Source organism: Curcuma longa, chromosome 3, assembly GCF_044706935.1.
Source record: "Curcuma longa cultivar G26 ecotype Majalengka, Jawa Barat chromosome 3, ITB_CL_G26_1.1, whole genome shotgun sequence".
Lineage (NCBI taxonomy): Eukaryota > Viridiplantae > Streptophyta > Magnoliopsida > Zingiberales > Zingiberaceae > Curcuma > Curcuma longa.
The window spans coordinates 14680750-14694397 of NC_133863.1; the positions used below are offsets into that span (position 1 = coordinate 14680750).

General features: G+C 35.1%; 1 protein-coding gene across 1 annotated transcript; it reads right to left on the reverse strand.

Moving 5' to 3' along the window:
- Positions 1-402: 402 nt before the first annotated feature.
- LOC141824123 (uncharacterized) lies at positions 403-5428 on the reverse strand. Its single transcript, XM_074711358.1, has 7 exons — positions 3900-5428; positions 2899-2989; positions 2635-2792; positions 2491-2542; positions 2320-2402; positions 2124-2217; positions 403-1309 (listed from the first exon to the last, which is right to left on the reverse strand). The coding sequence occupies exons 1-7, from the start codon at positions 5283-5285 to the stop codon at positions 786-788; spliced, it is 2388 nt and encodes a 795-aa protein (XP_074567459.1). The 5' UTR covers positions 5286-5428; the 3' UTR covers positions 403-785.
- Positions 5429-13648: the final 8220 nt, after the last annotated feature.

Consider the following 13648-nt stretch of genomic DNA (forward strand, 5'->3'; position numbering starts at 1 on the left):
TCAAACAAACAAGTAGAGCAATAGAATTAATGATCAAGTATCAACAACAAACAGAACTTAAAGTTCCAAAACATTTTAGTATTTTCTAGCCAATTTCGCGGAACTGTCCTACATTTCTTCAGGATCACTAGCCATATGGAAATGATATGGCCTTATCGATGATGGAGTTGACGACGATAAGGCGGCACAAGGGCCGGTAGGGCTCGACCGGAACAATATTGTGTGTGTTAGGGCTCTTCTAGACTTGAAGTGGTACTGCATCAGGCTGTATGTTTCATGTATTTGGAAGAAATTTTGCGATATGATACATATAGACCACATTCATAACCAACTACATTTAAACCACATGTAATCTCAATCAACCAAACAAAAAATTTGCCTCTAATGAAGAAGCCCTCTGTCAATTCCAGTTATCATTTATCAATATTTAGTTTAATTTTCTGTTCTTACAGCAACATGTAAAAGAAAAAATGGGGGCAGTTTAGAACGTGGCCCCTAAGACATGATTAAATTGACAAAAAAAAAAGGATTGAAAATTAAAACAAAAATACCAATGAGAAGTGATCAGACCCAGTGACCATCTTGGCTGTCTGTTCATGTACAGTTTACGATCGTCGCAATGTTGTATATATCCATGATTACCACCTGACTTTGGCTTCATTCTCTTCCAATTCAATCCCTTCATTCGCTGCAGCATCAATCTGGGGATGTGGAAGGTCAAGTGGCAATGCTCTTAAGCCACAATCTTTGATGGAGCTGCCTCCATTCTCTGCGAAACAATCAATTTACATTTGAAATGGAGTTCCAAAATTTTGAAAGATTCTAATTTCACCACTTCGACTTGCTGCAACCATCACCAGGCCCCAGGCTGATCTGCTTTGAGTTGGTGATTGCCGGCCGAAAAGAAGTCCATTACTTTGGGGTGTCTGTTTATTGACCACGAGCTCCTCAGGCCAAGTTGCAGAAACCTTGTCGTTGAAGGGAGTTTGGTTTGTAATAAGCCTGGCATTGCTTGGGTAAACAGGAGGTAGAATATAAGAATCTCCGACTAGTTCATTCTGCTGCTTATTCGAGAGATTCCTGACCAGCCCTCTGGTTTTTGAGCCTGGCCAAGGCACAGCCACTGTGACACCCTGGCAACGGAAGTACTCGTAAGTTTCTGTGACAGATTCAGCAGTTTTACATTTCCTAGACCTTGAATCTTCATCACATCCCCATAGGTATACATGAGAGTCCTCACTAGCACAGATAACATATTTTCCGTTAGCAGCCCAGTACGCTGCGATTTGGCTGCTTGTATTGCGAAACCCTGAAAAAAATATAGCAAAACATCGATAAACTGGATAGCAATCGGCAAGACAGTACTAGATCACATCAACATCTAGACTGAGACTTTCATTGGGCTATGATAGAATATTTGGCATATAGGAAAAAGAAACACAGTGATAGGACTTCTTGGCTTAAGGAAAAAAGCAAGAAATTTGTCCAAAATTTTAAATTTTTATAAAATTGGCATTTCATTTTAATCACAGCTATTTCTAAGTTCCACAGATGACAGATATGAGTCTCCTATATAGCTGGGAATTGATATATCTTAAAGGTGTGCCGCCCTTCGGGTAGATTCCTTGTTTTTAAACATTCATTTCAATAATCAAGCAAATTGCAAGAAAATGTTCAATATCGAAGACTTCTTTTGTAGTTGAAAAGTAGAGTCGTATCACCTGTCATTTCTATTATCCAAATTATTAAAATATTATTCTTATCAAGAACATAAACATATTTGATTTACAAGTCATTTGATTACAAGGTTAACTAGAAATACAAAAGGCATCTTAATTGAAGTAATGAAAAGAAATATGACTGAAATGAACTTTGCAGATGTCCCTCTTGACTGGTTATTATTTTATATACTACCAAGCTGACACACAATGTTCTGAAAAGATAGATAAGTAGGGAGATCTGCGCCTATGAGCATGTCGAAATTCTCATATAAGAACATATAAAAAAAGGCATTTCGTCAATACTTGTGAAATGCATATTGTTTGGCGTCATCCTCAAAAAGAAATCAGCACATTTTCAGCTAGTAAAAGCATCATGTAAGTTTTTAAAGAGAAATCTCAAACCTTTGAATTTGTGTACTAGTTCATTGCTATCAATGACCCGCACACGTGAATCTGCAGATGTAACAAGCACCTTTGAGGAACTCCCTGGAGCAAACTGTTAACAAGGCTGGTGAGAAAAGATGATCACACAGTAAAGGTAATTAAAATAAGATAAGGATCCACATCTTTAAAATGTGAAGTGTTTTCATGTAATTACCTGGAATCCAGTAATTTTTTTGTGTCTGGACTTCTTTTTCTTGTTTTGCAAATCAATATGACATTTTTGGAGAAGCTTGTTACCTAAATACAGTAGGAGATCATGTCATCAAAGAGATCATATAAAACAGAAAGATAATGTATGAGGGGAGTTTATCTCGATTCTCAATACCAGATGTATCATACGAGTGGCAGCTCCCATTGTGCGAACCAACTAGAGCACCCTTCAATGGTAAAGAGACTACTAAAGTTAGACATAAAATTCAACGGAGTCATGCTTAAATCAAGGTAGGCAATTTGGTGTCTATCAAAAGACCTGCCCATCAGGGGTGTAGCAAGCAGCAGTGACCATCTCATGCAAATCATTCCAGTCCACTATTTGCCGGTCAGGAATACTCCATATTCGGACTTTCTCATCCAGCGACCCACTAATGAAGTATCTGTCATCAATAGGATTGAACTGGATGCAAGTCACTGTATCGATACAATTGAAAAAGACCATGAAGGCATTGGCTAGAACAGCAATAGCATACAAGAAGAGGGAAACCCATAAACAAGTTAGGAGTCAAGTTAAACTTACCATAGTCACTGTGTGTAAATGTTTTTAAGCAGGAAACACTAGACAAGTGCCACAGTCGAACTGTTTTGTCCATTGAAGATGAAAGGAGATACTGAAAAGCAAACAAAGGAATAATATGATCAACATGTTTAAGTGCATCAAATGCCCAAACCAATTTAATCAACTCAACTCCATTTCTGACATTATTATTTCATGCATCCAAGTAAAGATGATAAGAAGAAGGAATTGAGCAAGCGTTATTAATTTGGCAAGGGACAAAGCCCTAAACCCCTTTGTCATTGCTTGATACTAGAAAATTAAATCAATCATACTACAATAGCACTGTTCAAGTAGACTTGAAATATGAATAGAACCTCATATGCAAAAGCATACATCAGGAAAGAATCCTAGTTCATTCAGAAACACAGTTTTCTGCTCTAGAATTATAATTTTTAGATGCTACAAGAAAAAAACACTCTGTTTCTTATAGATATATGTCTGAAACAGCATATTTCCATTTATAGAGGCTACATAAGTATGTGAGCAAGCGTTATTAATTTGGCAAGGGACAAAGGCCTAAACACCTTTGTCATTGCTTGATACTAGAAAATTAAATCAATCATACTACAATAGCACTGTTCAAGTAGACTTGAAATATGAATAGAACCTCATATTCAAAAGCATACATCAGAAAAGAATCCTAGTTCATTCAGAAAAACATTTTTCTGCTCTAGAATTATAATTTTTAGATGCTACAAGGAAAAAAAACTCTGTTTCTTATAGATATATGTCTGAAACAGCATATTTCCACTTATAGAGGCTACATAAGTATGTGCATTTCTTACTAATTTATCCATGCTTTCTAAAAGTAATTTTAAGTTTGAACCGTTTATTAAAATGAACTCTACAATGTTTGATTTTCAATCAACTTATCCATCTCGCAGGCAAGCCCCATTGCTTTATCTCCCAATTGAAGATTCAGTTAGCACATGAAAAATTGTAGTGATTTCACCAAGTTTTACCTGTGATCTTGACCAAGAGAGATCAAGGACATCATCCAAGTGGCCTCTGAAGGAGCACACAGGCTTCTCTGACAAAGAAAACACCTGCCCTGGCATTATAAGAGGGTCGGAGCTAACGGATCTCTGGCTACCAGGCATCTTCGCTCTTCTCTTCTTTTCCCAGTGATTTGCTTCTCCGCTAGCCAACCCTAGTCCTGGATCTGTTGGGTAACTACTGATTGCCAAAGCAAATGGATTCAGTGTCTCATTCTCCTCTGATGCTTTCAGCAAACAAAATCCCTTTGCAGAAATTTCAGAGACTTCCCATACGTGGATGACACGGTCCTCTCCTGCACTGGCCAAGTACCGACCATCCAAGCTGAACTTGATGCTCCAGATGGAACCATTATGCGCTTGAATCGATTGGCTCAAGTACAGTCCGGTGAGCTCCTTGTGGGACTTCCCATGCTGCCGGACCTTGACTCGAGGGTCGAGACCACGCGCCCTCTCCTGGTTATCATCCGTCGCAGAGCTCAGCCTCCTGGCTTCCGTATCCGATGATTGCGATACATCAGTACTCCTACTCCGGCGATCCTTAAGGTCCCCTCCACCTAGCGCAGCCCCTGCCACATTCCTGATGCTCGTCAACCATCCCCCTTTCTTCTTTGGCCTCTTCACTTCCTTGGGCACCACATCACCACTCGGCGCACGGCCGGAGGCGGCCTCCTCCACGTTCTGTCGTCTCATCAGCTCTTGAACGATGGGCGACCGACCGGCCCAGTTCTCGAACTCATCCATACTCAGCTGCCGCCCCGTCCCTACCTCCTTTAACTTGTTCCACATCCCATCCTTCCCTAATCCATTCACCACCAACTCCCTCCCGTTGTCGAGGTTCTTGATCAGGCATCCGAGCTCCCCGCCGTCTCCGCCGCAGCTGCTTACGTCGCCCTCGGAGACCTCGTGGTGGTCCGTGGGCACGTGGGAAACAGGCAAATTGATCGACCTCTGATTGTGGTGTCGGCACGGCCGGCGAATGGGATCGGAATCGGGTTTGCTTACAGACGAGGATTCGGCGGAGCCATCTGATACGGATCGGATCATCCCGAAGGCGGCAGACTCAGGGGGGGAGTCATCGAAACGATCGAGGGAGCGATCGCCAGCGAGGCCGAGGCGCTGGAAAAGGAGCACGCGGCGCTCGGCGACAGGGGCGGGCACGGAGGTCCAGATGTCGAGAGAGGAGAGCGGCGGGAGGGAGCTAGAGCTGTGGCGGCGGCGACGATCCGCGTCGTCGTCAGAGGCGGAGGCGGAGGAGCAGGAGGAGAGGATGCGGTCCAAGGACTCGTGGAACTCTTCTTCTTCCTCCTCCTCTTCGATTCCCCCCTCTACCGCCGCGCTGTAGTGCATCATGCCGGCATGTCAGCGCCGGGCCACCAGGACGAGAGGCGGAAAAGAAGCAGCGCCGGCGGTGCCGTGACGAGAGAGAGAGAGAGAGAGAGAGAGAGAGAGGGAGGAGGGGCGATATGAAGTTGCTGGTTCGTTGTCAGCTGAGGTCGTAGTTGTGGACGACGGAGGAATCCTCGTGGTTTCCTTTTATCTCTCTTTCCTTCTGTCTTTCTTTTTTTTTTATTTATTTTTAAACTTTTTTATTTTTTAAGATTAAATATTTTTCCTCCAAAAACATATTTTTAAAGGTGGTAAATACATAAATGCTTATATCTAATATTCATTTTCCTGAAATAATGTTAAACGAATTAAGTCGAATTAAATTTTATATTATTTAAATTTATTTAATAATATAATTATATCGAGACAAATTGAGCATAGAATAAATTAAGTTGTTAAAATAATTATTCAGATTTAATTTAATTTTTTATGTATTGGAATTATCAATTTAAACTTATTTGATTATTTAAATTTTTTAAATTTTTAAATTTATTTAGTTGGTTAATAAATTTGATATTACAAGTTTATTTATTTATTTTGAGAGTTTATTTATCTATTTATAAATTTAATAAAAAAATTATTGATGAATATGATTTATAAATATTATTTATGAATATTATTTGTAAATAATTTTTCAATCTTTATTCATCAATATTAACAAACTAAACATATTTGTTCAAAATTTTTATTTAATTTAATAAATTATTCAAACTTATTTATATAATTAATCTTCTATATATTGAATGAACATATGCAAATTCCTACTCTATAGAATATCAAACTTACTTTATGAATGTTTGATTCACTTACAGCCCTACGACTATTACATGTTTGCATCATATTTAAACACAAGCAAATGCAAGAGATTTGACTTTTTAAGGCGATGCAGTTGTGGATTCTTAGTTAGGTTGGATATCGAGGTGAAGCACACCTTGGTAGCCAAAAGTAAGACGGTAAACAAGTCGAGCTGAACCAAGCTTTAAGATGTTCAAGTTTGTTTGATAGTAGTCAAGTTAAGTCAAAATAAATCTAAAATAAAAATTAAGCTTTTGAAATGATTATTCAAGTTTGACTTGATTTGTTTTATGAGCTTAAGCTTGATTTAAGCTTGGCTTGAGCTTGGTGCATTTAGATTTTATTGAGCTCACAATTCAAGCTTGTTTGATTGTTTGAGTTTTTACATTTTAAACTTATTTAGTTAGTTATTGAACTTGATAATATAAATTTATTTGTTCATTTAAAAAAAATTTACAAATATTGTTCATGAATATTAACAAGCTAAACTCATATGTGTTCAAAATTGTTTGTTTAGTTTAATGAGTTATTTAAACTTATTTATTTAATTGATCTTATATATATTAAATGAACACAAACAAACTCTTACTGAGTCGAACACCAAACTTATTTACAAACGTTCAATTCATTTACAGTCCTAGCCAAAAGAATATGGTGAATAAGACGCAATGAATATAGTTCGACCTATATAGTGTTACTCCTAGCAAAATGATTGAGTTACTTGAGTACACATTCACCCTATGTATTTCTGAAAATAAAAACATATTGCTCTTGTTTATTTGAAACTTTTAATTATTTTATGCTTAAACCTAGCAAAAGTTTTTAAAAACAAAGGGAAAAAAACAACACTTACAAATATAAAACAAGATGGAAAAAAATTCAACATTTAATTGTCTTCGGGGCATAGTTGAGTTGGTCATTATGGAATAGACTTATTGAATTGGACAAGAGTCGAATCTCGATGAAGCTGAGACAATGTCCTCCCGTAATCAACTGTAACTTCTTGATTTGTCTTCTCACAGATAATCATGAGGCCAACCGTGTAAAACTGCTGAAGTGAAGTGCTTTACTATTTCATTTTACTAAATTGCACATTTAAAATTTCATATTACAAATTTGGCTATGAAACCGTTCCAACGGGTGGTAAAATTCTAACTTTCTTCTTTGCGCCACTTGAGATTTTCATGTAAATTCTCAACATTTTTTGCTAATGAATGGAAACTTCAGTATCAATGTAAAATTTTGGAATTAATCGATTTAAAAATTTGAATATCTAGATTATTAAAAATATATATAATAATCCTTTCAATATTTAAACATAAGCAATGACGATTAGCTTTTGATCAAACATAAGCAATGACCGACCAACATTAATTAATATCAAAAAATATATATTTAAAATAATATGTAGCATCATTCCCGTCAATTAATGGCATTGTTCCAATTTTAATTTTAATTTAAGAAAAGTCAAGAGCCGACCATTGCAAGTTGTTAAGCCGGCAGCATCCTAATGACGAGTCCGAGCACGAGGGATTTGTTTTTCCAAGCTTTTTTTTTTTGTTTTTTTTAAAAAAAAAGTATTTTCAGACAGCGACGACATTTCATATTTTTATTCCTGAAGTATTTTATATTTTTGTCTCCTTGTAAACTTCTATTGTTTCATACAAATAATTTTGGAGTTCAGCAAGAAGGTAGAATGACGGAGTAAAATTAAAAGTGGATAAGAGCGAATTTTGATGAAGTTGAGATAATACATTTCTCCATTGTGATTAACTGTAGCTTCTGATTTAAAGATGATTGTAGGATCGATTGTGTAAACTGCTGAAATGATGAATTTGATCTTTTATAAAAAAAAAAGTCTACGAATTATGGTGTAAAAGGTAGATTGTTTCTCATGTAATAATGATTTTAATTTCACATTGGATATTTTTAAATGTTTATCGAGTTCGAAACATTGATGACGTTGGATTGCCTATTAGGATCAATCTATACTTTTTGGATTTATCTAGTGGTTAAAAAGTTTTGAAATAATCAGATCGCATGAACAGGATATCTGAATTTTTTTAAACAAAATTATAGAAGCAGTTTTGAAATAAAGATTTCAATTGGATCAAAATTATTATATAAACTTAAATGAATAATTTTCAAAATGAATCTTTTGTTGTTTTCACTTTAGCCTTTGTTAATTCATTCTATATTTTTATTTTTCTAATTTGACGGTTTAAGATAAAGAGCTTTTGGAATTATCATATGCTTTTCTTTTTAAAAATTTAATTATTTTAAATTTATATAATAATTTTGATCAAAATTATTATATTGATCTTAACTTATATAATTTTAAAGACCATCTTCTTGAGCTCTAGAGTCATTATAAATCTTTATTATTTATTTTTATCTATTTAAGTATATGTAATAATTTTGATTAAAATTATTATTTGCTCTAAAAATGTTATGAAACTTTTAATATTTTGATTCATTTAGATTCATATAATATTTTTTTTTGACTAAAATTGCTACATGAAATTAAACTTGCTTAATTTAAAAGGTGACTTATATGTTGTGTTCTCTAAAGTCTTTAATTGGAACCATCTTGTGTCGTTAATTTTATTGCTTTTGCCTTATGTTTCTAATGGTGTCTTTGTTCGTTCGCTTGAGCTTCTCCTCTTCCTTTTCCTTCATAATCATGATGGTATCGTTTCTTCGATCGATGGATCTGCTCCTAGTGTCCTACGAATCAAAGTTTATCAGCTGAGGGCGGCATTGTCGGCTTGACCCCTCCAACAGTCAAGCCAGTGATAGGTTGTGGTGCGAAACTTGCATGTGTGCGAGAGAGCAAAAGAGCTAGAAGAAGAAGAGGATTAACCTTCACGCAAGAGAAGAAAAATCATATTTTCACATATCTTCACATAGTCTTATATAACTACAGAGGTGGAAGGTCCAAGTAAGCTACCATGCGAGTCCTAGGCAGGTCGTGTGGACGATTGCACAAGCAAAGTGTTGCTCGTTGGCGAGCCGCACGAGCAAGACGATGCATTAAGCAATGACGTAATCAAAATCCTCAACTGTTATGGGCTAATTAGTGTTAGAATCGATGAAATCAAAATATCTCCACAATGACATGATATTGTCCACTTTAAACCTAAGCCCCCGTGAGTTTATTCTTGGGCTCAACTCAAAAGGCTTCAAGTTAATGGAGATATTTTCCATTCTTTTAAACTCATGATCTTTTTCATGTGTTTTACAGAAATCCTCCTTTTGATGGCCGAATCCTTAATCCACTTTTTACCCCTTGGTCCATCCGACCTACTAGGACTTCCTGTCTGGTGTCTGATCCTCTTGATTGAGACACGGGAGCAATCATTTCCTTTGTTTAAGGTCCAACCCACATGGTTAGATCTGGATCATGACTCTTCTAGCAGTTAGTCCGGTGAAGAGCGGCCTCGCTCTGATACCACTTGTTAGAACTGATGAAATTAAAATATTTCCACAATGGTATGATATTGTCCACTTTGGACCTAAGCCCTCATGGTTTTATTCTTGGACTCAACCCAAAAGGTTTCATGCCAATGGAGATATCTTTCATCATTTTAAACTCATGATCTTTTCCATGTGTTTTAGATGTATGATTATGTTTACACCCTTACAACTCAACAATTAGTAGGGTTGAACTAAAGTATTTTATTTTTTTTAAATTTTAATTTAATATATTAAATTAAAAATTATTGGGTTGCACTGGGCTGGAGCCCAGTGCAACCTAGTACTAGCTATGCCAGTGGCGTCGAGGGTGATAATCGTTGGACCGTACTCCTAATGTTATCTGATCGTTAACCCAATATCACTTTCGAGGTAAGTAATCTCGTAGGGGTCAATTTAATGTGAGACACTATCGAATATTAAAATTATTGATAGTCCACTTAGTCAGGATTCTTCGTTTTATAATTATTTTTATTTACTTACAATTAAACCATATAGGATGTTATGTTTAGAGGTTAGAGATTGAGTTATAATATTAAATATAAAAAAATTTTAAAATCTGGCACATCTAGTAAGTACATAATTTTTTTTATTTTAAATTTTTTTATATTTAATATTATAATTTAATTCTTAAATTTTAAAAGTAAAATTTTTAACGATCTAATTATAAATTTAAAATAATAATAAAATAATATTATTTCTATATTATTTTTCAGATTAGTACAAATTTAACTTTAGGGCGTAGAAAGTCAATTGAGTAGGAAGTGCAGGTTTGAAAACGCAACCGGCCGTCAAGGCGTCAACTTTGGCATGCTCCAGTCAATTGCTTCGGCAGACAAGTTACAAATTATTCCATGGTCAAACTTTAAAAAAAAGGGAAAAAAGGGGGGAAAAAAGAAGAGAGGAATATTTCTAAAAGCAACCGAACTCCACAATTAAGTAAACATTGAAGTAAATTATACGTTTGTATTTTGCAATGGGAAGGAAATAACTTTTCTTTCTTCTCCAGCTAACTCTCAGACATTCTGCTCTAGCAGCGACTTGAGAGCCCCAACAGGAACTTATAAGTGATTGAAATAATTATTCAAAATTAATTTAATTATTTTTTTATGAATTTAAACTTGATTCCAACAACTTAAACTTAATTACTTTTTTATAAATCATTAAAATAATTATTCAAATTTAATTTAATTATTTTTTTATGAATTTAAATTTGATTCAAATTTAATTTAAACTGATTTTTTTAACTTTTAATTCAAATTTATTTGATTATTTAAAATTTTGATATTTTAAATTTATTTATTTAATATATTAATAAAAATTTTATTAATAAATTATATATATATATATATATATGTTCAAATTTATTTATTTAATTTAATAAATTATTTAAATTTATTTATTTAATTGATCATAAATAAACTCTTGACAAATCAAACATCACATTTATTCATAAACGTTCAACTTATTTACAGTCCTGGATTCACACCGATTGCTACCACGAATTGATTGCTAGTCGTCTTATAGCAATCACCCTATAATAATTTTAACTTTTTAAAAATGATACTGATCAAATTTAAATAATATCAACCAAGTTAATAATTTTTTTTTATATAAAATTAAATTAAAAATAATAATTTATTTTAACACATTACATCATAATTCTTAAAATAGTACTAAAATAAAAACATTTTCAATAAAACATATATATATAATAAGACATTCTTTTAATTTTTTGCCGACTAATATGTTATTCTAGTCTACCCATCGACTCTAGCTCCCTTAAATGACACGGCGTTTCTAAGAAGTGTTAATAGGCATAAGTAGGCCAATCCGTCATTAACGTGGTTGATAGGGAAGTGAGGGCTAAGACAAAATGCCTACCCATCTAACCAACAAACCTAAACATAAAACAAATAACAAACAAAAACAAAAAAAGGTGAATAATTAATGTTTCTAAAAGTGTTGCAAATCTATCTTCTTCGAAAGTTGTTGATTAATAAATAGACAGCGGAATAGTTGAAGGCAACGGCCGACTTCATTTCCTCCCACGTGAAACATGTCCTTCCAAACTTAATTCAAAAATAGTGAGAATAAGTTAATTAGGCCATTCATAATCTACCTCAACATGGCACATCTGAAATTATGCTAACCAAAATTATTATTTTTTTAATAATCTAGATATCTAATTCTTAAATTAACTGATTCGATCTAATGAAAATTTTCCACTAATCAACAAAGTCCTTATTGTGCTAGGCTTGTAAAACGGTCGAGTTGACAACATAAACATGCATGCCTAACATGACTCATGTAACCTTAGAATCAAGGCATCCAATGACCTCACTTTGTAAATCAATTGAATTTGGGCTGACTTATCAATCTTCTCTCCCCCTTTGGCAAACGCTAAATAATTTTATCATGTTCTTGAGCATCCTTGAGAAAACAAAACATTCAAACTTTGTGAACAATTTAATAATAAGCAGAGTATATCTTCATTTAGGGAAGTGTACATTTGTCTATTTTATAGCATCTTCATCTTATAATCATTCATACGCCTTTTATGCCTCTCTAGCATGCTCTACCAAACTCAATCATACTAAATGGACATGTCTACTCTAGTTGCACCCAAAAAGGACCCCAAGGCAATTTGATCATGTGTATTAGTAACCATGTTACAAGACAAATGATAAAAATGTTGGTCGATAGCTACCGAGAAGGATGCAAACTGATATCGGATTGTCAATGCTAATATTCAACATTATCTCTATAAAATGATATTGTTCCGTTATAGGTGCTTACAGATAGCAACAATTCATTTTCCAAGATACAACGACGACGTTTCGAAATAGTAGTATTTCAAATTCCGAGACCAGCGAACCTTTTCATAAACTTTTTTTGACTCTGAATGCTCAAGATGAAATGAATGCTTAAATGATGAATTGATTCGATGATGATTCCAGTATCTGGAGGGATGGTAAATTACATTTTAGTGAGTGACTGTGACCTTTGGACAAGATCGATCTAGGTTGTTCGATCTAGAAGGTTGTAACACTTCAGATAGCCCTTTTAATCTCATTCGATCTAAAGGGTTGTAATCATTCAGATCCCCTTTTCATCATCAGCCGTCATATCTAGATCCAATGATCCATTCGATCTGACGCTTCAGATCAAGCGTCATCACCAACAGTCAGATCACGACTCTTCGCGATCCAACACTCCAAATCGCATCACATGCGATCCATCACACCTCTTTGATCAACGGTTATCATTCATTCGCCCAATCAACAGTCCAGTCATCTCTTCATGCCCACGTGGATGCCACACAGGCACTGTCACATCACATGTGAGTCTGACACGTCACCCGAATGCCACGTAGGCACTGCCGTGTCCTCTGGAGCATAAATTTAAACTTCTCGCGATAACGCGTACGTACAAAGTGCAAAGTGTAAAGTGCGTCAATAAAGCGCCCATTGTGCGCGTGGCGGGCCGTGGGCTCACAGGTGCGAAGAGAAGAGATCCCATGAGCTTTTGTATTAACTCCATTAACACAACAACATTAATAAGAAAAGGAATCCCACTGAATTTTTTCGATGTGAGACTATTTTTCATGCACTTCATTATATAACATTAATTAACAATTAATGTTGTTTTGGACTGACTTTGAACAATTAATTTCTCATTCACCCTTAATCGATTTTGAACAAATTAATAATCTAGATCTATCTACGCGAAATGTAGATTTCAATTTTGAAGTCAATTTTGACTTTCATCGATTGATGGCACTACGATTTTTCTACAAAACCGTATTGGTCCGTTGAGATCCCAATATCCAATAAGAAATAATATGTATGCATGGTTGGCCTCTAGGTAAACTGTGATCACCACCGATAGAATCCCACGATGTCTAACCAAGACAATGTTCATTGGGTTGGGTCAACTATTAGGAATCTTTTCAAGTGTCGAAGGAACCACTTGTAAGCAAACTCATAATCAACTTTAGTAATTGCAAATCCTACAAGAATGAGTTTGTTCCCATCTGCTAGAAAGACCATCAAGAA